Source organism: Lacerta agilis, chromosome 5 (genome assembly GCF_009819535.1).
Source record: "Lacerta agilis isolate rLacAgi1 chromosome 5, rLacAgi1.pri, whole genome shotgun sequence".
Classification (NCBI taxonomy): domain Eukaryota; kingdom Metazoa; phylum Chordata; class Lepidosauria; order Squamata; family Lacertidae; genus Lacerta; species Lacerta agilis.
In genome coordinates, this window is record NC_046316.1 from 2408981 (window position 1) to 2435240 (window position 26260).

At 44.7% G+C, this 26260-nt stretch overlaps 1 protein-coding gene across 3 annotated transcripts in view; it reads right to left on the reverse strand.

The window, feature by feature from the left end:
* FBLN1 (fibulin 1) overlaps positions 1-26260 on the reverse strand; it is a 64171-nt gene that overhangs the window by 19444 nt on the left and 18467 nt on the right. For 2 of the 3 annotated variants that reach the window (XM_033148264.1, XM_033148263.1), the window contains exons 8-16: positions 25853-25990; positions 25484-25627; positions 23499-23627; positions 22493-22618; positions 21409-21528; positions 20134-20265; positions 18428-18551; positions 3687-3829; positions 2788-2919 (exon numbers count right to left, since the gene is read on the reverse strand). In XM_033148264.1, coding sequence (XP_033004155.1) covers positions 2788-2919; positions 3687-3829; positions 18428-18551; positions 20134-20265; positions 21409-21528; positions 22493-22618; positions 23499-23627; positions 25484-25627; positions 25853-25990 — 1188 coding nt within the window. Of the gene's footprint in view, positions 1-2787; positions 2920-3686; positions 3830-12699; positions 13109-18427; positions 18552-20133; positions 20266-21408; positions 21529-22492; positions 22619-23498; positions 23628-25483; positions 25628-25852; positions 25991-26260 lie in introns of those variants that run through there. The other variant, XM_033148265.1, reaches the window with a different exon arrangement.

Sequence of the window (26260 nt, forward strand, 5' to 3'; positions counted from 1 at the left end):
AAAGTTTCAAACTGTAGCCCGGCGTTGCCCAACCTGGTGCCCCTCCAGATGTTGGGCTACAGTTCCTGAGCCTGGAGGTTCACCAGCTGCCCTGCAAACAGAACTGAAGGTGGAGCAGGCATGGTTTTCAAAGGTTTGGGATGGCAAAGCGTAGGGACTGGCATCCTGAGTGGAGCCCTTTTTTATCCTGTTTAAGCAAATGGTAGACATTCACTTCTGTGGGAATGACTGCTCCCCACATCAATGTCAGTATTGTAATGTCTCATTCTCACATTGCATAATGTTGCGAGTTGCCTTTAATTATTTAATTGATGCATGAGTATGGGAACTATTTGAATGTCTCCTCCCTCTCTCTCTCTCTCTCTCTTTTACCCCTCTGCTGAAGAAGATGGATGTGAGAGTTGTCTTGTTTTGTTATTTCCTTTATAAATAAAACCTTATATGTTACTTTCCAACCACAGTTGCTTTTGCTGCATTTTGCCGTAAAAGACTAAGTTTGCTATCTGCAAAATGGGCTTTTACTGCTCACAAACAAATGGGGGGCACCTTTTGCGTGGTCGCGCGCAGCCCCCACCAATCCCATGCGGCTCCTGGCAGTACAGCCTGGATTCGCGCGCCCCCCCAGGCTGGACACCTGGAGGTAGCTGCCTACCTCTGCTAGTTACCCAATCCCAGCTGGGGAGGCGTTGCCAGAAGAGAGTTGGCCAGGTAAGGGGAGGGATCAACCTGCCCACACAATAGTGGGCGGAACTTACCTGGGAGTTCTCAGTCGCTCCAGAGCTTCTCCCACCCTCCCCTCCCTCAGTTAAGTCTTCTTTCGCAGGTTCACCTCTTCTCCACAGGTACGCAGGCGCTGCTACGTCAGGGTCTCTGTTGAAGGGCCGCAAAGGGATTTCCCTGCATTGGCAGGTTTTGCCTTTCCTGTAGCAAAACGTCACAACTTTGGCAGTTTCAGGCCTTGGGCAGAATCCTTTAGTCTATCTTCCTAAATGGGGGGGGGGGCGTGAAGCGGTGACCCACACCCCCCTTGTGGCGGTGATCCCAGGGTTTTCCGTTAAAGGGGTCTTGAGAGGAGGCATTGGCCATACACTGAGAGGTTGTCATTGCTCTCCCCTCCAACAGCGATGAATGGGGGGCGGGCTCTCTGTTTGAACATATGTTCTCCAGAGCCAGCCCAATCCCCACACATTCTGGATAACCCGGATGTTCCCCGGATCCCCAGCCGGGGACTGGGAGGGATAAACGCCCAATGCCTGAGCCAAGGTCTCCCTACATCTGAAGTTCTAATAAAGTTGTGGCCAAAATTTTAATCCCATAGCACGTTGTCTTGAGTCATTATTCCACCCGGATGTCGTCCGGGGTTGGAGGGGTCTCCACCTGGCCACACAAAAGCTAAGGCACTGGGCTTGTGGGTGCTCTTGGTGAAGGGAGGGAAGCCTGACAGAGACACTGCAAGGAGAGACAACGTTCGGGTCACAGAGAGAAATGTCTTCTTCTCCGGGAGAACCCACAAGTCCTTCTAATGACCACAATACAATAAACATTCCCACCCATCACAGCAAAAAGCAGGCGAGTAGCATATAAAGAAGGAAAGTAACAACCCTCTCCACCATTTTTACATAATCTTCATCGTGAACACAAAACAACAACCCTCCAGTTATTTAACCGTCGTTTTCATCAACAAACTCTGTTTAAGACGTGGAAGCTTATAAGCCTGCATTAACATGTTGCCTCTTGGCACGCAGCCTCACATTTCTGCTCGATAAATTATGAAATAAACCTAGATTTATGTTACAAGGATTTGGGTTGCTACAAGACAGTAAAGCCAACAGCGCCACCTTCAGGCTGAGCTGCGAAAGGTGCCTCTCTGTGTTGTGTGCAGCTGCTATTTCACGCCCAGTGCAGCTTCTAGCAATATTTATTTAAGAAGCTAATATCCATATAAGTTCAAAGGAAAGATACAGAAGGACTCTTGTTATCTGACCATCACCATGATAACTAGCCCAACTCTTGCAATGTGCACAAAATTGGTCTGCCCAGATAATAGCAGCAGCAGCAGCAGCAGCAACAAGGTTAGTAGGAATAGTCACATTCAGTAGAAGCCTCTAAGGGAGGGTTACTGTTTCATTGCTGTTCTTGTCTTTATTGTGTGTTTTGTGTTTTTATCTTATATTTTTATGCTGTGAACCGCCCTGAGATCTATGGATGAAGTGTGGTATACACAATTAATTAAGAAGAACACACACACACACACACACACACACAGCATTAAAATACAAATTAAAATACAATTGCTTCTCAACAGCTAACCCCACCATCATCCTCAGGCAGGATGACCAACGAACAGAAGTGACTGGAGGTTTATTGCGGCAACATCTGGACAGCCACAGTTTTCCCACCCCTTCTCTAGATAATTGCAGATCGACATGCAGCTTCTTGTGTTGTTTTTGTTCAGTAACAACATTACAACAATTTAGGAAAGAGATACACATGCTTTAGCTTCTTCAGCTTTGCCTGTGCACTCCATACATTCACTTGTTGGCACTGAACAGGAAAATATTGTTGTTTTTCAAACAGGGGAGGCAAAAAGTAGCATTTGATATGATATTGTGATTTCATTTTTATATCTTTAATTTGCTTGTAAGATGCCTTGTAGGATTTGTAACCCTAAAGGCTAGGTGTATATAATGTATAAATAAATAAAAATTAATAAATGATGCAATAAGCCAATGTTTATTGATTATTCCCTTGAGTTCAATAATAATAATAGGAAAACTTTTTCCTCACCCACAGTGATGCCATCCATGTAGCGCTTGATGATGTCAAAGGAATCCCGTAGATTTCCTTCGGTGATGTCAAATATGATGTCTGCCTGGTTGCCTGGGTATGCTGGCGTGATGGCACGAAGGAAAATAATCTCTGTGGGGAAAGATATTGGAGGTAAGCCATAAATGGCAACAGAAAAAACGTTTAAATTAGTGCAGTGCAACCTATTCAGCAATTGCAAATCAGACAAGTCAAAGCAGAGAAATAAGAAAGCAAGATTATACTTCAGCTTGTCTTATCCTTCATGAGTCTTGCTAGGGATGTGGCGGCAGGAGTTGCATTTGCCAGTGACTTAACACTGCAAGAGGAGTACTAAGAACCTGGAATGGCAGACCCTCATCCTGCAGCCTAGAACCTGCACAGGTGTGTCAGGCAATTCCCTCCCTCCATCATCTGCAACTCTGCAGAACCATCTTGCGCTGAGGGAAGGGGAGAAAAACCCATTACAGCCTCTTCATTGTCTTTTCAATTTTATTGTTGGTTTTAAAAAAAACCCAACATACAACAACATTTTTCCATTTCATTGATACTTATTGTTGTAATAAACTTATATAAATCACTTTCTGAAGTCTGCCTGAAAAGAAGTATATTAATACCTGAAATAAAATAAAACCCTAAAAGGAAGCAATTTAGGCATATGCCCCCTGCTATATGACTGATGTGCTATGTTCCGGCAGCATGGGCATGGGGGGGGGGAGAACCTCTCTGGGGCACAAGCCTAGCAATGGGTCTGGAGGTCCTGGGCTGCCCAGATGACAAGACCCCCTCTCAGCCTCGCTATGCATTCGGCTCTTAGCCATTCTTTCCGTAGGTGGAGCTTCTGAGGTGTTTATACCATAGGCTACTTCTGCAGCGTTTACCTTCAGGCCTTGTGAATTCCCTGAATGTGGGCAATGAAATGACCGTGTGGGAAATGGTGTGAACGGGATCTAACATGCAGTTGACGTCATTCGGTCGGCAGGACTTAATGCAGCGAACTGTATCTGTCTTCTCATGTCTGACTCTGAGGGAGAGAAGGGAAAGACAAATACGGAACATAAATTCAGTTGTGTTGCATTTGCAAGCATCAAACAAGTGAGGTGCGGTAATGATGGAAATTCTTATTTTAGATCCTGATCTTACTGTGAAACACTATGCATATGTATATTTTTCCCTAGCCTCTGGGGTCTGATCTATGTTTCGGACATCCATCTTACACCGGACTAATTCTAAAGGCAACTTGGATAGACCCAACTACCACTGGGTCTGAAAAGCTACAAGTCACAAAAATTGTTTGAAGAAATTGCCTTGGACTGTCAAGTCCAATGACCAACTGGACAGCTTCTTCACCTTGCACCAGAATCCAGCAGATGCTGAGTCCACCATATAGAGCAGCAACACCAGCCCTGGGGGCTGACACAAAGCTTCCCTTATTCCCCATACGCCTCTTGGAGCCTGCCAGGCTTTGACCTGATGTGGGCGCCACCCTTCTCCTGCCTGCGTAGCAGAATTTTTGAAATCTGAAGTTGGCAACTGCCACCAGTAGGAGTGGACAGTTTATGAAGATCTGCAGTTTGGTGAAGACCAAGGGAGAGGTGATTGGCTTTTCTATGTACAAGTAATGAGTTTTTGGACTGGGAACTCTTTTGATACTTTTGTTGTTGTTGTTCAGTCGTTGAGTCGTGTCCAACTGTTTGTGACCCCATGGACCAGAGCACGCCAGGCACGCCTATCCTTCACTGCCTCCCGCAGTTTGGCCAAACTCATGTTAGTAGCTTCGAGAACACTGTCCAACCATCTCATCCTCTGTCATCCCCTTCTCCTTGTGCCCTCCTTGTCTTTCCCAACATCAGGGTCTTTTCCAGGGAGTCTTCTCTTCTCATGAGGTGGCCAAAGTACTGGAGCCTCAACTTCAGGATCTGCCCTTCCAGTGAGCACTCTGGGCTGATTTCTTTAAGGATGGATATGTTTGATCTTTTTGCAGTCCATGGGACTCTCAAGAGTCTCCTCCAGCACCATAATTCAAAAGCATCAATTCTACGGCGATGAGCCTTCTTTATGGTCCAGCTCTCACTTCCATACATTACTACTGGGAAAACCATAGCTTTAACTATACAGACCTTTGTCGGCAAGGTGATGTCCCTGCTTTTTAAGATGCTGTCTAGGTTTGTCATTGCTTTCCTCCCAAGAAGCAGGCGTCTTTTAATTTCGTGACTGTTGTCACCATCTGCAGTGATCATGGAGCCCAAGAAAGTAAAATCTCTCACATAAAGATATGATACTTTATGCTATCATAACTCCCTGATCTCTTGGAAGAAGGTGAACTATAAAATATAAATAGAAGAAAGCTATGTATAGAACTGTCTAATTATGGAACAAAAACAAAAATCGACTGAAATCATTTCCCTACTTTTTCTGCTCAGAACGGTGGCAACAATCATCCTTGGACCAGTGGCAAGATGAGAGTAAGATAGCATCTTGTTATTTATTGAGGCTAAAAAAAAATGGTCATGGCTGAATACCAGCAGGAAGCAATCATTTCTTCAAAGGATCCATAACTAAAGTTTGGGGAAAAGGTTGGAGCTGGAAACCAAACTAAAGATGTGAAATGAAATTGTGCTTTTACGGGGGGGGGGGGTGTTTCTGAGGTTGCTCTGGGGTTTCAGCTGCAGATTTTATCTAACTCCTTTGTATACAAGTTGAACTCTTTCCAGGTAATGTTTTAGGTAGCATAAGAAAATAACAACTGAGCAGGTGTTAGCAGGGAGCCAAGGAGAATGGATTGGCTGCATGACTAATATGCAACCATTTCATTTAAATTTCCATTTCCACACCCGCACCATCAGAACAGATTTTTTTAAAAAAACGTTGCCAGCATTATTCATCCATAACCTAAAGCCAATTTGTCCGAAAAACTACTTAGGGTGGATTCTCATGAACAATTTTTTAACTGAATTCAAGGCACATCCACTCCCAACCCCCCAAACCACCAATGGCTTTATGCTATATTGAACGGGTTTTGCAGTCAACTGTTCAACACTTGCTCAGATCTGAACAAGTCAAATCCAGTTTGCCGCCAAAACTAAATAAACCCAGTATAGTTTGAACTGGGTTTGCAAGAAACAAATAGAAGGTGGCAGTACCATACCCTCAAAGTGTTCTGGAATTACAAAAGCCACTCTGGCTTCTGATTTAATCCCAGGATGTGACTATTTCCCCTCCCTTGGGCATCTTAAAGCGAGTGCTGGAAAGCGGGAGAGGAGGAGGAGGAGGAAGAGGAAGAGGAGGAGGAGAGGCCACCGTCCCCAAGGCCCAGCCCTGTGTGATGTGCTGGCTCTGAGGGGCAGGCAGAGGGCAGGGCCATCCTGAGCAGGAAGAAAGGGGGAGCGGAGCACAAGGGGTCTTGCTTTAAAAAAATGCTTTGCACCTAATCTTTCCCCTTTCTAAAATTTATTAGTGTGTGCTTTTCTTTTTGTAAGTTCACCAAAGAACAAAATAAAACCAGGATTAAGGGGTTTTCTCAGGGTGTTGGAGGGGGGGGGGTGCTGTGTCCCGTTGGTGTGGCAGTGGTGGAAATGCTCTGCAGGGGGGTACAAACAATGAGGGGGGGCTGAGGAGGGTCGGGGGGAGTGAGAAATGTCCCTATTTTCAACTGAAGAATGTTGGAGGGTATGCAGCATCAGTAAGTGGAAGAAACAAGGGTTGAGGGGGCCTCACGTGGAGAAGCCAGAGCCCAGCCTAGTGAAATGGCGTAGCATATGGCAGGCGTGTCCAACAGGTAGATCGTGATCTACCGGTAGATCACTGGACGCCTGTGGTAGATCCCTGGGTCCCCCCAAATAAGCTTGAACAACTGTGGGCCCCCTAAAAAAGCTCAACATTTTACCTTCTCCCTGAAAAAAGCTCAACAACTTTGACCTGACCCCCCAAAAAGGGGGTAGATCACTGCCAGTTTTTAACTGTCAGTAGATCGCAGTCTCTTGGGAGTTGGCCACCCCTGGCATATGGGGCTGCTAACTTTAGCCCTTCCTTTTGGACCAGAAAGAAAAAAGGATGTGCAACATCAGCCCCTTTAAGGCTACCAGATTTTTTCCAATGAATCCGGGGACACTTTTCAACTTCAATTGATTTTGTATGGGGACTGATTTCTAAATCCGGGGACTGTCCCCGGGAAACGGGAACATCTGGTAACCTTAAAACAGCAGGCAGTCTTCAACCTCTGAGCTGGCCAGGCCTGGTATAAACACGTAAGAACATAAGAGCCTGGCTGCTGGATCAGGCCAATGGCCCATTTAGTTCAGCATCCTGTTCTCACAGTGGCCAAGCCAGATGCCTTTGCAAAGCCCCTTTACAATACAGTGGCACCTCGAGTTACAAACGCTTCAGGTTACAAACTCCGCTAACCTGGAAGACTTACCTCGAGTTGAGAACTTTGCCCCAGGATGAGAACGGAAATCGTGTGCCAGTGGCGCAGAGGCAGCAAGAAGCCCCATTAGCAAAAAGATGCCTCTAGTTAAGAATGACACAACCTTGATGGCAGAACGTGAGGAGGAATTAAAGGACCTTTCAATGAGGGTGAAAGAGGAGAGCGCAAAATATGGCCTGAAGCTCAACATCAAAAAAACTAAGATCATGGCCACTGGTCCCATCAACTCCTGGCAAATAGAAAGGGAAGAAATGGAGGCAGTGAGAGATTTTACTTTCTTGGGTTCCATGATCACTGCAGATGGTGACAGCAGTCACGAAATTAGAAGACGCCTGGTTCTTTGGAGGAAAGCAATGACAAACCTAGACAGCATCTTAAAAAGCAGAGACATCACCTTGCCGACAAAGGTCTGTATAGTTAAAGGTATGGTTTTCCCAGTAGTAATGTATGGAAGTCAGAGCTGGACAATCAAGAATGCTGATCGCCGTAGAATTGATGCTTTTGAATTATGGTGCTGGAGGAGACTCTTGAGAGTCCCATGGACTGCAAAAAGATCAAACCTATCCATTCTCAAGGAAATTGGCCCTGAGTGCTCACTAGAAGGACAGATCCTGAAGTTGAGGCTCCAATACTCTGGCCACCTCATGAGAAGAGAAGACTCCCTGGAAAAGACCCTGATGTTGGGAAAGATGGAGGGCACAAGGAGAAGGGGACGACAGAGGATGAGATGTGTTCTCGAAGCGACTGGCATGAGTTTGGCCAAACTGCGGGAGGCAGTGGAGGATAGGCGTGCCTGGCGTGCTCTGGTCCATGGGGTCACGAAGAGTCGGACACGACTGAATGACTGAACAACAACAAAGTTAAGAACAGTTTCAGGTTAAGTATGGACCTCCGGAATGAATTAAGTTCGTAACTAGAGGTAGCACTGTACATGAATGTCCTCACATGTTCCACACCAGTTGGAGGCATCCTGCCTCCAGCTCAGCCCTCGTGGCAAGCAGCCATGGATAGGCTGTTCCTCCATGGTTCTGTCTATCTCCCTTTTAAATCAGTGGCAGCACATTCCAGTCCATGCACTGGAGGTGGTGATTTGAGGCTCACTTTGTTTGCCTTGACTTTTCCTATATATTCAGCTTCCTTGGGTTACCTGCTATTTTTAGAGGAGAAAAAAAGTTCTCACCATGCGGATTGCTTAAGAGACTTCTAAGCTGCCTTCCCCAAGTGGCATTTTAAAACAAACTGCAAACTTACAATTAAAATAATAAAAGAACCACTTCACACACCTCAACCCCTTGGCACCTCCTTACAGATGAGATCCAGTTATGCAGATAGGCTGCCTCTTCTACTCTAGCAATGGTCATATGGGCCTTGTCCTTCTTCCTCTAAAAAGGATGGTCCAATCTTGATTTTAATATTTTCTATTTTGGAACATGGCACATTCCAATATTTATCTTTCCTGTCCTGAACTTTCATTTGCTACTTTTGGGGGGAGGGGAAGTATCTTTTCCATTTAATTTGTTAAATCTTTCAAGCAAGGAATCCTGTTTTCATTCTCATCCAGACAGGCCCCCCAATGGTGCTATATAATTATGTCTATTTAAATGTTCCAGTTAGATGCAACATAGAATTATCCATCTAATATGATTTAATCTGGACTGCAGTGTGTTTTTAATGGCAACTAGATTAATATATGCACTCAGTAATATACTAGAATGCAGCAGAATTTTGCAAGGCACTGGGCCAAAGCCTTGCGTTCCTCACTTTGTAGCTCAAATAAGGCTTCATTTATAGACTTTGAAGCCAATCTAAGCTTTAGTTTTTGCTGCTGGCCTGCTGAGGCCTCATGTACAGTTGACCGTGCAATGAACCTGTAACCACATATCCATGGATGCACATTGTCCTTGGAGCTAAAGGACTGTGCAGTCAACAATGAGCTTCGGCCAGCTCTGGCTGCCTGACAAGTATACCAGACATGTTTGCAGATGCATCTGTTGCAATCGCTAAAAATGTTTGTGCGTACAACTAAAAAAGTAGGCGGAGAGGAATTTTTTTTTTGGGGGGGGAGAATATTGAGAGTTTGTGAGATGTGGTGCCATGTGCCTGAGGATTATCTGGCATCATACAACATATGCATCCCATGAAGTCCAGTGAAGCAGAAGCAATGCAAGAACGACTGGGGAGAGAGGCCAGGCAAGCCCTCTTTTTTCTTCCACCCAAACTCTTTGGCTTGTAATCCTGAGAGAACTCCTGTCTATGATTCGCAGCCTCTCTCTGGACCGTTGCCAGCAAGGTGGGAGCTGGAACAGAACAGAAACCGAAGCAGCCAGGCTAGTGCTGAGGCAGCAATTTAGCTCCCTGCCTGCCATGTTTCTGGCTGCTCACGGGATTAGAGGGCAGTCTCTGTGATGCACATAGATATGTAATATTTATTTAACAGGATTTGTATGCTACTTAATCATCAAAACCTTTCAGCAGTTTACATGAAATATACTTAAAAATTATCAGTCAACTCATATGTTGAAAACAAGTTGACCCAAAATATTTCAAAATATAGAAGTAAAAAATAAAATTATGAAATAAAAGTACACATTAAAATACATGTCAAATTTGCATGTCTGGGTAGACTTGCTTAAACAAAAAAAAATCTGCCAGGTGCTGGGGGGAAAATACAGTGAAGGCACCTGCTTAACGTCAATTGGCAGAGAGTTTCAAAGCGCAGGTGGTGCCACACTGAAGGATTATGTGGAAAATAAACATAATGTAGCAGTTGCGAAGTGGTCATTTCTGCAGACACAAGCAGCTGAGTGCATATAGTATAGTCTGCTCTCCTCTGAACTGTGGATGCATTTCGTAGAGATGTACACCCAACTTCATTCTCTTATGCTTTTCAGTACTTTTTAGGACACTTGATAGAACTTTTCTGCTGAACTTTGGCCAAAGTAGACCTCTTGGTCCACACTGAAGATGTCCAGTTTAATGTACAGTTCTGATTTGGCTCAGTGTTTGAATTTAGCCGAGACATCTACATTGCTCTGTCAAAGCAGCCTGTAGATACATACAGGATGTACTACAGTTAATGGGAATTGTTTTAAACAATAGCGTTTATAACTGAAAGGTTTTCAGGGCAGTAGGGTGAAAACTCAAAAACTGCAATCCAGTTTACACCATTCAAAGAGTATATATGTCATTGAACTGCATGATGTTCTCTCTCACTATATAGCTTTGATTTCTTTGGCACATGGGGTATCCTGACTATAGCACACATAATTTTGTAGGATCTAGCCTGTGGAAATATTGAAAACATCCCCCTTTAAGAATGTGCCAAGAACTTGTGCGCTGTACATCAGACCTCCTTAACAGAATGCCATGCAAATACTACTACTACTACAAGACCTGAAACATTAATGGATTTGGATGTGTGCAGACATAAATTGAACAGTGCCACCTCACTGGACATGCTTTGAAGCACTTGCTAGATGAATGGTTACATCTGATGGGTGCATAGCCAGGTGTGCAAAAGGTCCATTGCCAGTAAGTTAGATACTATGCATAAAAGCTGGGTGTGTTATCCCTGGCACAAAAGTTCTCTTCTTAAGAAATGTGCAGAATATTCAGGAAAGTTTTCCATCACGCCTGTGCCCTGCATGAATCACTTTGATTCCAACAAAGCTTCTACATAGTTTTTTTCCTTAGGTAAAGGGACCCCTGACCATTAGGTCCAGTCGTGTCCGACTCTGGGGTTGCGGCGCTCATCTCACGTTACTGGCCGAGGGAGCCGGCGTACAGCTTCCGGGTCATGTGGCCAGCATGACTAAGTCGCACGGAAACGCCGTTTACCTTCCCACCGGAGCGGTACCTATTTATCTACTTGCATTTTTGACGTGCTTTCGAATTGCTAGGTTGGCAGGAGCAGGCACCGAGCAATGGGAGCTCACCCCGTCATGGGGATTCGAACCACCGACCTTCTGATCAGCAACCCCTAGGCTCTGTGGTTTAACCCACAGCGCCACCAGCGTCCCAGTTTTTCCCTTACGTTATGGTAATTATAAATAGGAAGTGATATGTTCTGTTGAAGGTGGATTCCAATCAGATTTTAGCATTTCACCTTAGGCAAAGTCAGCCATAGGATTTAAAGGGGACTTAAAATAATTCAGGAACAGATTTTGACTTCTTTGGGAGAGTCACCCAGCACCCTAATAGTCTCTGCCAAGATCAGGCTCATCGGCTGCCCCCAAGAGGGTAACTGGGACAGCAGAGAAAGCCCAGTTACTTCATACAGGACAAAAGTCCATGGAAGCCTTTAACACTCCTGTATGTGCCATGATGAACTCTGGATTGCCCTACGGCATTTTAACTATAGTTCCCACACCTGATTCTTTCTGTGAAAACAGATCCCCAATTATTATTTATGGGGTGCACTTAACAAGTCCACTCAATCCAGAAACGACACACACTTCTGAACTTCTCCCGTCCTGCCTTACAGTCAAAGTCAACAACTCATTTCCAACTTGTAAAGACTGAAAGGTCACCAATGCTGGATTTGGCGACTGACACCCTCCCACCCAGGATGAGACACTGGTAAAGTTTACACACAGAGAGAAAGAGAGCACACACACACACACACACACACACACACACACACAACACCATGCCTTAGCTACTCACTCTCCTTTGCCTGTGTCTTGGGAAACTGGCTGAGGAACAGTGTGGCTAAGAGCTCTTTGCCTATGTCTTGGTTGGCGCTGAAGTGGTAAAATACAAGAGACAACGGTTGTTTTTCCCATGGGTGAATGAAGAACAGGGGCAAAGGGGGGGTGCTGCCAGGGCAATGGCCCCGGGCACTTTTTTAAGGGGCACTGCGCATTTGGCTCCTCTTGCCACCCTGGCAGCCCTGTGGCGCTTTGCAAGGCTGGAATGTGATCTGAATGACTGAGATCCCAGCCTCTCAAAGCGGTGCAGGACTGGCAGGGCAGCGTGAGAAGGATGCAACAGCCATGCACCCTTCAATCCCAGTCTCACCCTCGCTTTGCCTCGCCTGGCGTGGCGGACTCCCTTCACACCCACACCCTGCCCCGCCCCCCCTGGCACATATGTGCACCACATCTGCCAGAAAAGCAGGCCACGCTGCTGGTGGAGAAGAATGAAACAGCCCTTTGCTTGTGGCTTGGCTGTTACAGCAGAAAGCACTAAAAGGGGATATGCAGGGAGTTGGGCACGCAGGATCCGAGGCCCCCCACCCCACCCCTGATGCCACCCCAAGTGCTGGTTGCCTATCCCTGCCTTCAGCGTCTATCAGCAAAAGCTGACTTATATGCAGAGCTCATCTAAATGAGAAGCAAACAGGAAAACTGGAATGTTAAAAATGCTGTGGCAAAATGAGTGGCGACAAACAAAATGCAAATGCACAGCATGCAGGAAGTGATTTACCACTCAAACTTTATTTTTTTTAAATGGTAAGGAGAGAGAAAGGGAGGTGGGGAGAGAGAAACTGCAATGGGGGCCAGACATGCGAGGAATCAAAGCTGCGCAGAGACAAAGACAAACAGCTTGGCTACGAAGGTGCTGACAGTCCCGTGGCGGAAGAGCTGCATCTGAATCGTCAGGAGGTGATCTCTGGGCTCTGTGATCTGCTTCTGCATGGACACTACGTGGCTGTGGCTGTGGCTGCTCACTTTTTTGGTAGTGAAAAAGCCCTCCTCATTCCCGCTGATGATGGAGAGCTGAATTTTATCCCCCGGGACAGCACTGGTGGGGCCCATGCGGAAAATATCAATGGGAACTTGAATGTTGGTAGGAAAAGAGAGGTGATAAGAAGTTATTCTCAAGGGCAGGCTCTGGCATTCCATGTTTTCGTGACAAGGCAAGCGGTCGCAACGACTGCAAGAAAAGTGAAAAGACAAGGCAGGAGGATTAGCAACCGTTCCATGAGGAGGAAAGGAAAGGAAAGCAGAGAAGCCAAGCGCATCTCGACTTGCAACCTACTGACCCATGGAGGAATCATAGCTCAGTGGATGAGTTTTACGCAACACAGCTGGCATAGCCTAATAAGCAGGGCAGAGAGAGCCAAAATCCATTTTGAAAATCCCTCATTGGGGTATGCAGAACCCCTCCCATCTCAGACACTTCACGCAATGTGCTCTGAAGTGGGTGTTCCATTTTCCTTGACTGCAGCCCCTTTTCCTTCATTCCACAGGTAAATTGAGGGTATGTCATTTAAGGTATTTGGAGAAAAGCAAAAGAGCCTTCAATCTGGGAAACCCCCAAGCATGGGCATAGCCAGGATTTTTGTTGGGGGGCAGGCCTTTTGTTGGGAGGAGAAGACCTTTTGTTAGGGGGCCAGAACCTCAATTAGCTATATATTTTAATTGATTTGGGGGGGCAGCTGCCCCTTCCTGCCCCCCCCCCCAGCTATGCCCATGCCCCCAAGGATGAAGCATAGGTCTCTCTCTATGTAAATATAATGGGTGCAGGTCTCCCCACATCTGCAGCCATACTCTCACTTTCAGGAAACAGATACAAATATATTATTACATAGTGAATTACCTGGAAGACTGTATGATGTCACCATCGAGCAACAGCTGACCAGCCCTGTGCACTTAATTCTACTTGCGGGAATCAACCTGGGTCTGGGCTGTACCATGCCAGACATACTTGAATGTCAGCTTCCCGATAAAAAAATAACAAATCAATCTGCATACAAAGCTAGACACCGAAGCTTAGTGTTACAGGCCATCTATCATTCCTCCTCACATGCTAGATTCGTATGTGAAGGAATTTCTCTCTTTTTTCTGCATACAGGAACATTCAGTCGTGCATTCTGAAGTTGTACGGCCACAAATCCTGTTTGCCACTCCAATGAGAATCAGGCCATAGAATGAAAGAGAGGGCTTTCTTCCAGGTCAAATGGAGGCCTAAGACTGGGCAATATTTTTGGGAAAATAAAACTGCCTTGACAGCATTGTGAGAACATGATGAAATTGTTAAAAACACAACTTAAAAAGCTTATGGGGCAGTTCCTGTCCACCTCTCTCTCTCTCTCTCCCCCCCCCTCGAATATAGTGATTAACTCCCAGAGTAATGGGTAGTAATCCTCATTGCAACTGTGAAATAGCTCAAATGATACTGCTTTTAAACAAATCTCCTCTCTTCCGTTGCCCATGATGGGGCCATGCAATGCTGATGCTTCTGGGAACCCCCATACCATATTTCTGAATAGGCTTGAAGATACAAAGAAAGACCCCCGGTGCCCTTTTCCTGCGATTGAGAATAATGCTGGAAAGCAAAAATGGTGGGAAATGTAGAATGAAATTCTGCTGATTCTGAAATATATTGTTGGAAGCAGATTTGCCTGTGGCAAATTAGAATTGTTTAGAAACCATCAATCTCCTTATCTTATTGTTTGGTACCCCATATATTCACCACACACTTCATTGTGGGTTTACTTAAATGTGCGCTAATGATTCCATCCTGTAGCCACAAAGAGATCTGGCAGATACTGCTGGTTTCAAAGACCAAAGTTCAGGCATAGGTCGTCCACCATAATGACTATAAGCAGCTAGCACTGAAAGACCAATCTGGCCTCTGGACTCAGTTGCCAACTGTTCTGACTTGCATGGGCAGAGGTCAAGTGTGCCATGGGGACATGTAACCTCAAGACTGGGGCCCAGCATACTAAAGCGACTGAGGTGAGTCCAAACCCACAACATTCTCCTAGGGATCTGCCCAGCATGCCTCTATTCTATGGGTTGTCTGTAGGTGTCACTGTAGATGTTTTCCAAGAGGGGGAAACAAGTGCTGAGCTAAAAAGGCAGCATAGGATTTCATGCATCACAGTAGTTCTAAAGAGCTCTTTGCAACCTCTTCAGCATTGTGTCGTAGTGTTAGCCACAGAAACCTGAAAAATAAATGTTAGTGCAAAAAAAAAAAATACTCTTAGGTTTCATTTCTGACCATTTAGCTCACCATTTGGGGTTGGTTTAAACCCCCCCCCCCTTGCAATCAATGATTATACTTGACTTGATTCCAAGCTGCAGAGCATGAATGTTATTTTTTTAGATGTTAAATAATGGGTCATTTATAAAGAACAAAAATTAACCCAAAAAAATGCAAAATTCCTTGTTCTTTAGAGAGAGCACAAATTTAGCAATGTTGAAGATTATTGTTTGTGAGCTGTGTCAGTGTTTGAATGGCAGACTACTGAGAGCCTGATGTATTCCTTGAAGTCTTATGAGGAACAGAAAATAGTATTAAAAGGTAAGGTAAAGATAAAAGACCCCTGGATGGTTAAGTCCAGTCAAAGGCGACTCTGGGGTTGCAGTGCTCATCTTGCATTCAGGCTGAGGGAGCCGGTGTTTGTCTGCAGACAGTTTATCTGGGTCATATGGCCAACATGACTAAACTGCTTCTGGCGCAACGGAACACCGTGACTGAAGCCAGAGTGCCCAGAAATGCCATTTACCTTCTTGCCACAGTGGTGCCTATTTATCTACTTGCACTTTTTGACGTGCTTTCAAACTGCTAGGTTGGCAGGAGCAGGGACCGAGCAACGGGAGCTCACCCCGTCATGGGGATTCAAACCGCCGACATTCTGATTGGCAAGCCCAAGAGGCTCAGTGGTTTAGACCACAGTGCCAATGTCATCTTTAGACAAACTTACCTCATTTGTCTTTCTACAACCATAGTAACCAGAAATGGCAGACAAGTTCCACAAATTTTTCACACACCCCCCCAAACCCCCACATGCTACTCCTGACATTTTAGGTGGTGCAAAAGGAATCAAGTGTGTTAGTGCTGCTGCCCTTGCTCCAGTCACATGCACACATCAAGGGCTGCCCTCCTTTGTGTCAGGCGTTTCGTAATTGGCCTCTCAGCCTCCCTGAGGTGCCGCCGCTCTGTGTCTTTCTTATCTCAAACTGAATGCCTTCTTCCCCTCAACCATGACATGACTTGGCCAATCAGATTGAGGTATGTGATTAAGTCACTGGAGCAGGGGCGCCAGCTCTTGGGGGCACAGCCTTTTTGGGTCCCCAGTGTCCAAAAATGCAGAGGCGAAGCACAGAGGCAGGCACAGTGTAGCTCCAGTGGCCGGCTCCCCCCCCCCCACTATGGAGGGGAAGGAGGGTCAAAGCAGCCTCCCCCCAGTGGGGGCTCCAGGAGGCAGAGGAAGAGGAGGAGCTGGCCATTGAAGACACACAACCCCTCCTTTCAGCTCCGCCTCAGGCCTGTCCTGATGTCACACACACGGCATTGCCCCCAATTGTCCTCGCCAGCTTGCGTCTCTGCACTGAGGGCAACTGAAGCTAACACAGGGCATAGGCAAATCCTATGAAATTCAGGTGAGAAAGGTGGTGAATATGGAGCCACGCTGAAAGCTCTGCCGGCTTGCATTGGCCAGGGTGGAAGATTAGAACATGTGTTTGCATTGCTTTCACTATGCCAGCTCCAGGTTGGCTTAGGTGATAGGCACATGGATCAGGCCCCCTCAGGGGATCCACGGGGACTTTGGATCCAGTGGATCAGGGCTTTGTGCTGTGCAGTAACTTCCTAGTTGTTTGCTTGACATTGGGCATTCTACCTCAACTCGTCGTCTCTTCCATGCTGCACTCCTTCACTACAATGGACTGCCGCATACAACTGACAGAGTTCATTGAATAAATCTGAGTGTATTCCCAGGGTTTTCCTAGCGGGCAGGAAATGAAGGGTCTGCGTATCACTCTCATGCCTTGCTTGCTTTAAACTCTCTCAATGCCCATCATTGTTAACCTTTTCTTGGCATACGGCTTTTGAATTAAATGTTTAGAAGCAGGCAGCTACAATCAGACAAGTATATTACACTGGCAAAAGCTTACTTCGGCGAGTATAACAGATGGACCACATATTCCATCTTCATATCCATTGTTTCTCATGCCAGTCTATGACCCAGGATTGCAATTTTACCTCAGCTTAAGAAGCATGTTGTTAAGCTGCAGAATTCACTACCAAGACAGAGTCTCATTCATCAATGGGTACCTAAAGGGAGGCTGCTCATTGTGTGGCTTAGTTGGTCAGGTTTGGTACTAGCGCTGTTGTACAAGTCATAATTTAAGATCTATCAATACTACCTTTGCTACAGAAGCTAAAACACTTTCACATTGTCTAGGTAATATTGGGAAACCCAATACTTTATTCCAAACATTTCTTAAAATCTTCATATTAAACTTATCTGTTAGTAACGAATTTCTATTCCAGCGATCACTGTTTTTTAGTTTTAGAAAGTTTGTTCAATTCTTCAAATATCTCTGGTGTCTCAGAAGCTGAGAAAGACACCGGTCCAAACAAGGCTATTGCAATATATTGTAGCTGCAGATATTTGCTGTTGGGCTGCATCTGATACATGTAATTTATTTCTTAAAGCAGTATACATATAGAATTCATCCTCATATATTTTTCTGAATTATATACCTATTGTATGGAAGTTAACAATCAGACAATGAAAATGGATTCTACGTGCCCTAACTATGGCCAATAATATGGTATTTTTGATGAGGACTGTGCCATGTGGGTGTTTTGCAAAATTTGCCATGTATGAGCAGATAAACTGCCACGCAGAAGTGCCTGGAAGAAAGGCGATATGATCCCCTTACCCAAAGGACTGACAACATGACAACACTCACAACATATGAACAGATTGCTTATACAGTGGTACCTCGGGTTACAAACACTTCGGGTTACAGACTCCACTAACCCGGAAGTATTACCTCAGGTTAAGAACTTTATCTCAGGATTAGAACAGAAATTGTGCTCTGGTGGCGCAGCGACAGCGGGAGGTCCCATTAGCTAAAGTGGTGCTTCACGTTAAGAACAGTTTCAGGTTAAGAACGGACCTCCGGAACAAATTAAGTTCTTAACCAGAGGTACCACTGTAGTTGCAGACTTCGTTTGGATGAATATATTGACATTTGCAATGAGTTTTCAGAATACAGTAGGTTATTAATAATCATATATAAGTTAGGACAATAACATTACTTATGTATCTATATAATTATGTATGGAAGTGTAATTGTTTATATTTAGTGTATTACACCTTTTTTCTTGTTGTATTTTTATTTTTATTTGCACTTTTTTCTCCTTTTTTCTTTTCTTTCTTTCCTCACTTTGATGATGATGATGGCTGGGTACTAGTACAAGCTGCCTAATGAAAGAAAGAAATGTACTTACGTATCTCCAGATTTGCGATAATTTTCTGGGCATTCCAGGGAAAGGCAGCGAAAACCACCCTGAATATTAAAGCAGGTCTCATTGTATGAGCAACTATGTGTTTCTGTAACACACTCATCAATATCTGTAAAAGCAGAAGAGGAGGACAGAGTATGCTTATTGTGGGGGTATAGATTTGGCAATGGTGAAGTTTGCACTGAGGCAGTAAACCTGTGCCTCAGCTGGACAACTTCACACAAGAATTGGACAACCCTCTCTATCAGAGAGATAGGGCATAAACTTCCATAGACTAGAGTCTGCACCATCAGATGCATGTAAGGCTCTTTTCAGTTTCCAGTTTAAATATAGGTGAGTGTGGAGGGGAAAGGAAAAAGAAATACCAGCAGGGGGGGGCAGCAGTCTGAGATTATTCCACAGTGATCATCCACAATGGTAGGGTTGCTCTACGTCATACAGATTTCCCCAGACATATGTGGAATACTGCAGCCAGTGTCCAGGAGGAAATCGGGAAAATGTCCGGGAAAATCTGAATGTATGGCAGCCTATGTCAACAGCACTGCTTTTCCTTAAAAATAGCTCAAAAACAGCATTTCCCCCTCAACAACTTTGCCAAAGAAAAGCTCAACAACTTTTCTGTCTGGGTATGGCAACCCTACACAACAGGGATAAGACAAACATCTTAGATTTGTTGTGTTATTTAACATCTGTAACCCGCTCCCTCCAAACAGTCACACACACAAAAAACCCTGCCAGTTTTGATATACCCTTAAGAAGAAGATGTGAAGTTTCTAAATTCAGGAGGCCGGTGAAGAGGCATTTAGAGAACGAACTTTGGGAATGACTTGTCAAATGCGTTGTCGAATGCATTCGATCAGTAGTTCTTTCTTTGTATCAGAACATGACAAAAGAATTCTGCCTTCTCTAGACCACAAGCAGGGGCTCCTCTTTCTTTCTTTCTTTCTTTTTTTAAAGAACTATTTATTCAGAAGATATAAATACCTCTTAACAAAAATCTGCAGCTGATTTACAAAAAAAAGAATCATCGTACAATAAGATATGCACAAAGTTCAGAATACAATTAATACATTTCGAATGCGTCATTTAAAACAGCCACTAAACAAGGTAGCACTCTCAAGCATCTCCAATAGACCTTTTCTTTTTCTTTTTCTTTTTCTTTTCCCCCCTCCCCCTCCCCTCCCACCCTCCCCTCTGGACAGACCTTCGTTCTTCAGATCTTTATCCATGTACACAGTCTGTTCATTCGAGCTTGTATATTTGGGTTGGCTTCACCCCTTTCTATCCAATTCCTATAAAATGCCCATTTATTTGTAATTCTTTGGCATTTATTTTCCCAACTATCCTCTGCCGCTATCTGTGCAAATATTTCAGATTGTACGTATTCAAAAACATAATCATTCCATTTTCCCATTTCCCATTTAGCCTTTTCTTTCCATCCCAGTGCAATAACTGCCATTCCGGCTAGAATCATAATCTTATACAGCTCTTGCATATTACTTTTTACTTTGTTATTTCCCAGTATTCCCGAAAATAGTAAATCCCTATTCACTTCTATATTTATTTGAAATAATCCAGAAATTACCTTTGTAATCTTTTGCCAATATTCCTTAACCAGACTGCATTCCCACCACATGGGCTCCTCTTTCTTATGAATGTCACACTTGCACATCATAATGCTTTCAACATACCTTGACAGTTTCGTGCATTGGGGGCCACTTTGTAACCAGAGGAAGGGCAAGTACACTGAAAACTCCCTGGAACATTAATGCATCGATAGGCACAGATATGTCCTCCAGTGGGCAAGGCACATTCATCAATATCTGAAAAGCATATTCACAATTAGCAAGTACAACAGAGACTGTTTAATGCCTTGGTGCTCAACTCTTACGCCTCTACAGAATGGATGATTTAACGCTTGAGTACACATTACATTTTACCTAGCTAAACGATGGGTAAATTGGATCTTAGACTTCCATGGAAACTGTCCTGCTCCCCTCAAGATTCCAAGGTAATCAATTCAGCAAGCTTCAGCAGTTTCCAGGAGAAGAATAGCAAAAACTGGAATTCACTCCCAATACTGGTTGGCTTTACAAGAGAATCAGACAAATCCATGCCATGGCAGATAGGTTCTCTCTCCCGTGTCAGAGGCAGTATGCCTCTCAATACCAGCTACGGAGTACCCCAAATTCGGGAGAGGGGCGTTCTAGTCTCGTAGTCCTGCTTGCAGGCTTCCCATGGCATCTGGCTGGTCACTATGACAGCAGGATGTTGGACTAGATGGGCCTTTGGCCTGATCCAGCATGACTCTTCTTATGTTCTTAAAAACCTTAGAATCATAGAATCATAGAGTTGGAAGAGACCACAAGGGCCATCCAGTCCAACCCCCTGCCAAGCAGGAAACACCATCAACGCATTCCTGACAGGTGGCTGTCAAGCCTCTGCTTAAAGACCTCCAAAGAAGGAGACTCCACCACACTCCTTGGTAGCAAATTCCACTGCTGAACAGCTCTCACTGTCAGGAAGTTCTTCCTAATGTTTAGGTGGAATCTTCTTTCTTGTAGTTTGAATCCATTGCTCTATGTCCGCTTCTCTGGAGCAGCATAAAACAACCTTTCTCCCTCCTCTATATGACATCCTTTGATATATTTGAACATGGCTATCATATCACCCCTTAACCTTCTCTTCTCCAGGCTAAACATACCCAGCTCCCTAAGCCGTTCCTCATAAGGCATCGTTTCCAGGCCTTTGACTATTTTGGTTGCCCTCTTCTGGACACGTTCCAGCTTGTCAGTATCCTTCAAGCACTAACGTGAGGGAGTGAGGCCTCCACAGAAGACTCCCCTGCCTGAACCCTCGGGGAGCTGGTGCCAGTCACACTGGGTTAGATGGACCAATGGTCTTCATTAGAACAGTGCAGCTTCCATATGTTAATATGAGCCATGTGCATAATGACTGCTACCCACCTTCACAGGTGATGCCATCTATGTCACTCAGCTGGTAGCCCCGACGACAGTAGCACTGATAAGAGCCATATACATTAGCACACTCCTGGCTACAGGGATTACTTTCACATTCATTCAAGTCTGAAACCAACAAAAATGCATTAATGCAAAGCAGTATTTTTTACCTTATTTGTCAGCGACCATATGAATTGTTGAGCGGCTGAATTAATTTAATTTCATTCCTTTCATATCCTGGCTTTCATCCAAGGAGTTCAAGACACCACAAAATGGCTCACCCATTTTTATCCTCACAACAAACCTGGGAGGTGGGTTAGTCTGAGACCTAGTGATTGGCCTAAGGTCATCCAGTGAGCTCCATGGCTAAGCGAGATTCATTGCTTGACTCTAGATCTCTGCAGTCCTGGCCTGGTAGTCTAACCTGAAGAAGTGTGCATGCACACAAAAACTCATACCAAGAACAAACTTAGTTGGTCTCTAAGGTGCTATTGGAAGGAATTTTTTTTATTTTTTATTTTGTTTTCATGCCTTCACACTCACACTATAGAGCTGCAATTCTATACACCACACCATTTTCCCAAGGTGGTCAATATTAATCCCCTGAGGTCAATGAGCCTGCGCAGGGGGGTAAATAAAGAGTTAGGGGTCAAAAGGGGGGAAAGGGTGGGAAAAGTAGCTTACAAGATACAGTGTGATAAAATTAATTAGAAACTATGAGCCTCAGAAATAAAGGGCATGGGCATGTACAGAGTGCGCATCCTTTAACAGTGAGGAACTTCTGTATTTAATAAGGTTATTCCACAATCCAACAATATTCCTTACATTTTGTATTTTATGATTCCTAGTAATGGTGACTGATTAATAATAAATGTTGTTTACCATATATATTGATATTTCTTGACTTAACTTTATTAACATTTCTAAGAATTTGGATTGGGGACACTGATAACCTCATGAAGAGACCAATAAACTCAGACATTTGGGAGTAAGCTCTACTGAACCCAATGGAATGTACTTTGGGGTAGGCAAGGATATGATTGCGCTGTAAATGTTACCACACAGGTAGATGTGATGTGGAGCAGCTAACCTTCACATGACCTCCCATCCGTTGAAAGTTTGAAGCCCATTGTACAGCTGCAGTAATAAGAGCCAGCCGTGTTTTCACATTTGTGAGCACATAGGTGACCGGGGTATCGTCGGCATTCATTAATATCTACAGAAATAAACACGTCATTCTGAAGTTTTCAAGAAATGCATATAAATCAGAGAGTTCACAAAAACATTTTAGTCAATTTCTGAACAATTCACACTTCACTATAACTTTGGCTTGATCACATTATTCTATCTTAGACCCAATTCATATTGTAGCAAGTCAGTGTGGTAGCTGCTGGAAAGTTGTAGTCTTAATATCAGAGCCAGGATCTTCACTGGCTCCCAGTATGTTTCCGAGCACAATTCAAAGTGTTGGTGCTGACCTTTAAAGCCCTAAATGGCCTCGGCCCAGAATACCTGAAGGAGCATCTCCACCCCCATTGAACACAGAGATCTAGCTCCAAGGGTCTTCTGCTGGTTCCCTCACTGCGAGAAGCAAAGTTACAAGGAACCAGGCAGAGGGCCTTCTTGGCAGTGTGCCGTCCTCCCTGTGGAAAGCCCTCCCATCAGATGTCAAGGACACAGAGAGCTACACAACTGTAAGAAGACAACTGAAGGTAGCCCTGCATCAGGAAGTTTTTAATGTTTGATGTTTTACCTCGTTTTATATGTGCTGTAAGCTGCCCAGAGTGGCTGAGGAAACCCAGCCAGATGGGTGGGGTATAAATAATAAAATTATTTTAAATAATACAATGTATTGTTGTTGTTGATGGTGATGGTGTTGTCTCCATTGCTATGTTATTTCTGTTATTTTTGTTTATGCTGTTGCTTACTTTGTAATGCTATTTCAACTGTTTTTAGAAACGTAGTGGTGTGTTTTAATGTGGTGTATGCCTTCCTGTGACTTTGTGGCATAGGAATACCCAAATAAAGCAAAATGCTATTTTTTTAAGGGTTAGATGGCTGAACTAAAGGAAGCCAATGCATGTCATGTCACTTACCAGCGCAGGTTCTACTGATTGCCTCAAAATAGTAGCCTGCTCGGCATTCACAGCGGTAGCTTCCAGGGGAATTGGCACAAATGTGTCCCTCTCCGCAAGGCTGATTCGGTGGCAAACACTCGTCCACATCTTGTAATACAGAAGGGTTAGAAAAACAATTTGAGGTGAAAGCATAACATGACAAAGTAAGAAAAAACAAAAGGTCTCTGGTTCAGAGAACCTACACACTGGTTTGCACATGGAGTGCCTGGGTTTCCCAACTCACCTCACAACTGTACCCATGGTCAGGGGTCCCTTTACCTTTTTACTTTAGAAAGGATTTAGAACTGGCCAAGGCAGCGTTTGTCAGCAAAGATTTCCCTAGGTGGCATGGCAGCATCAAGAATGCCCTAGACCCCCTAAACGCCCACTGTGCTCCAAGGGCACTCTTGGCGTGGCTGGTACACAGTTGTTCTAAATCCTTTCTAAAGTAAAAAGGTAAAGGGACCCCTGACCATTAGGTCCAGTCATGTCCGACTCTGGGGTTGCGGCGCTCATCTCGCATTACAGCTTCCGGATCATGTGGCCAGTAATGCGAGATGACTAAGCCGCTTCTGACGAACCAGGGCAGCGCACGGAAATGCCGTTTACCTTCCCGCCAGAGCGCTACCTATTTATCTACTTGCATTTTTGACGTGCTTTCGAACTGCTAGGTGGGCAGGAGCAGGGAGCGAGCAACAGGAGCTCACCCCATCGCGGGGATTCGAACCGCCAACCTTCTGATAAGCAAGCCCTAGGCTCAGTGGTTTAACCCTCAGCGCCACCCGCATCCCTTTCTAAAGTGTTCCGCAAAAACACTTGGAGGTCTTTTGGTCTTTGTAATATTAAGTGGCTGCTAGAAATAACTTTTAGATTTTGGGACTGTTCTTGACCTGTTGTGAGCTATTGTAACTTGGCATTTTGTTGCTTTACTGTGTTGATTCCTTTGCAAATATTAATGTTGATTTTATTGTTATGCACACACCCAAGGGAACATTCTATAATGCAGCAGACTCCAGCAAAATTTCCATTTGTGTTGAAGTGAGCACACTCAAGAAGCTTTCGTTGAACAGTCAAGCAAACCTGTAAGAAAAATCAAAGCCTTTCTCTGCATTTTGTCGAAGTCCTGGGCACTACAGGAAGACGAGGCCATGCAAATTGCAATGCAAACGCTTATTGTTAAGATTCCAGGTTTTCAAGACTCCAAAGATCTGTCTAATACCTGATCCATGGGTCCACCGAGTACTGCTCAGAGAAACCTGAGGATCAAGGGGGACTATGCAATCCTTGGGCTGGAAACTCTCCAAGAAAACAGAACCAAAGCTTAGGCAGAGCTTCCAGCCTAATAATTGTAGGCAGGGCTGAGGACAGGGGCACGGCCACTTAACACTTGGGCTGAGAGAGACAGCACATACCATGGGACCCCTGCTCCGTTTCGATGGCCCTGTATTTCACAGCACTTTTGCTCCCATGGTTCCGAAGCTCCTTTGAGCTCTGCCCTGTGGGGCAATCACTCGGGTACGTATTACACAGCTCCTTAGGAGTTCTAAAAAAAACCAGCCTTTGGGGTCCTAAACATTTATTTAGGAATGTTATAGAGCACTCAAGATTTTTTAGCAAAAAAATATCTTGGAAAATAGCAGAAGTGAAAATGACATTAAAAAGACTGTTGTTGCTCAGCTCTATTCTAAAATAAGGCAATTTTTAAAAGGAAACAAAACTGGGAGGGTGTGAGCATCACTTCTTCATGTAATGGGCATTTAAGTACTTTTTCATGCAACACCCATCCATATGGACTCCCACAGGTTGCAGTAGTAGCTTCTGGCTGTTTGTGAGCAGGTCCATTGACAGCGGAACTGAGCTTCTATGTCCAGAGGCAGTATACCACAGAGCACCAACGGCAGGGTGGCTGTCACCATGGCTGGCCTCTCCAGGGGGAAGGATTAAAACGGACCCTTTGTACCAACCTACACATCTTGTGCCTTCTTCGTTTAGGTGGTAGCCTCGCCCACAGTTTGGCACATTCCTCTGGCAAGCGTAAGACCCATCCGTGTTGATGCAAGTCTGTCCAGCGGGACAAGGTGCGTTCGCACTCAAGCATTCATTGATATCTACAACAGTACAAACATTAAATTAAAAGGGAAACTTTTAAGAGCAGAGACACCAACCTTAAAATCTTAACTGAGCATGCTCCCTTGAAAAGACAAAGCATAGGCAGAAACAGCATAAACGGAGGAAATTTCCCTGTGGCAATAGTGGGGCAGCGGTAAAGGGCTAGCCTCTCAGGAATGACATCCAATTCAATGGTACGGGCTTTCAGGTGCAACATGCCTTACCAATACAGTTGCCCAGTGCATCTTGTATAAAGCCACTCCTGCACTGTTGCTTGGGTCGGCAACGGAAGGATCCTGGAGTATTCTGACAGATAAAATCGGGGAGGCAGTTATGAGTATCAGTCTCACACTCGTCAATATCTGGTACATCACAAAAGAAAGAATTTGTTAGCGTAAGGTCTTGCAGAGCCATCTTGTCATGCTTCAGACACAAGCAACATTTAAGCAAATCAGACCAAATGTGGGTTTGTTTTTTTAAAATTATCATTCTAAAGGTATAACTACACTGCAGGATTGAGGTAGAACTAGATGTTATAGCAGCAAACAAGTATTGCCAAAGCCACATTAGTCACTATAACAGGAATCAAGCTGGCAAGGGGCTACACAGTGGGAGGGCTTATTCTGCCTATG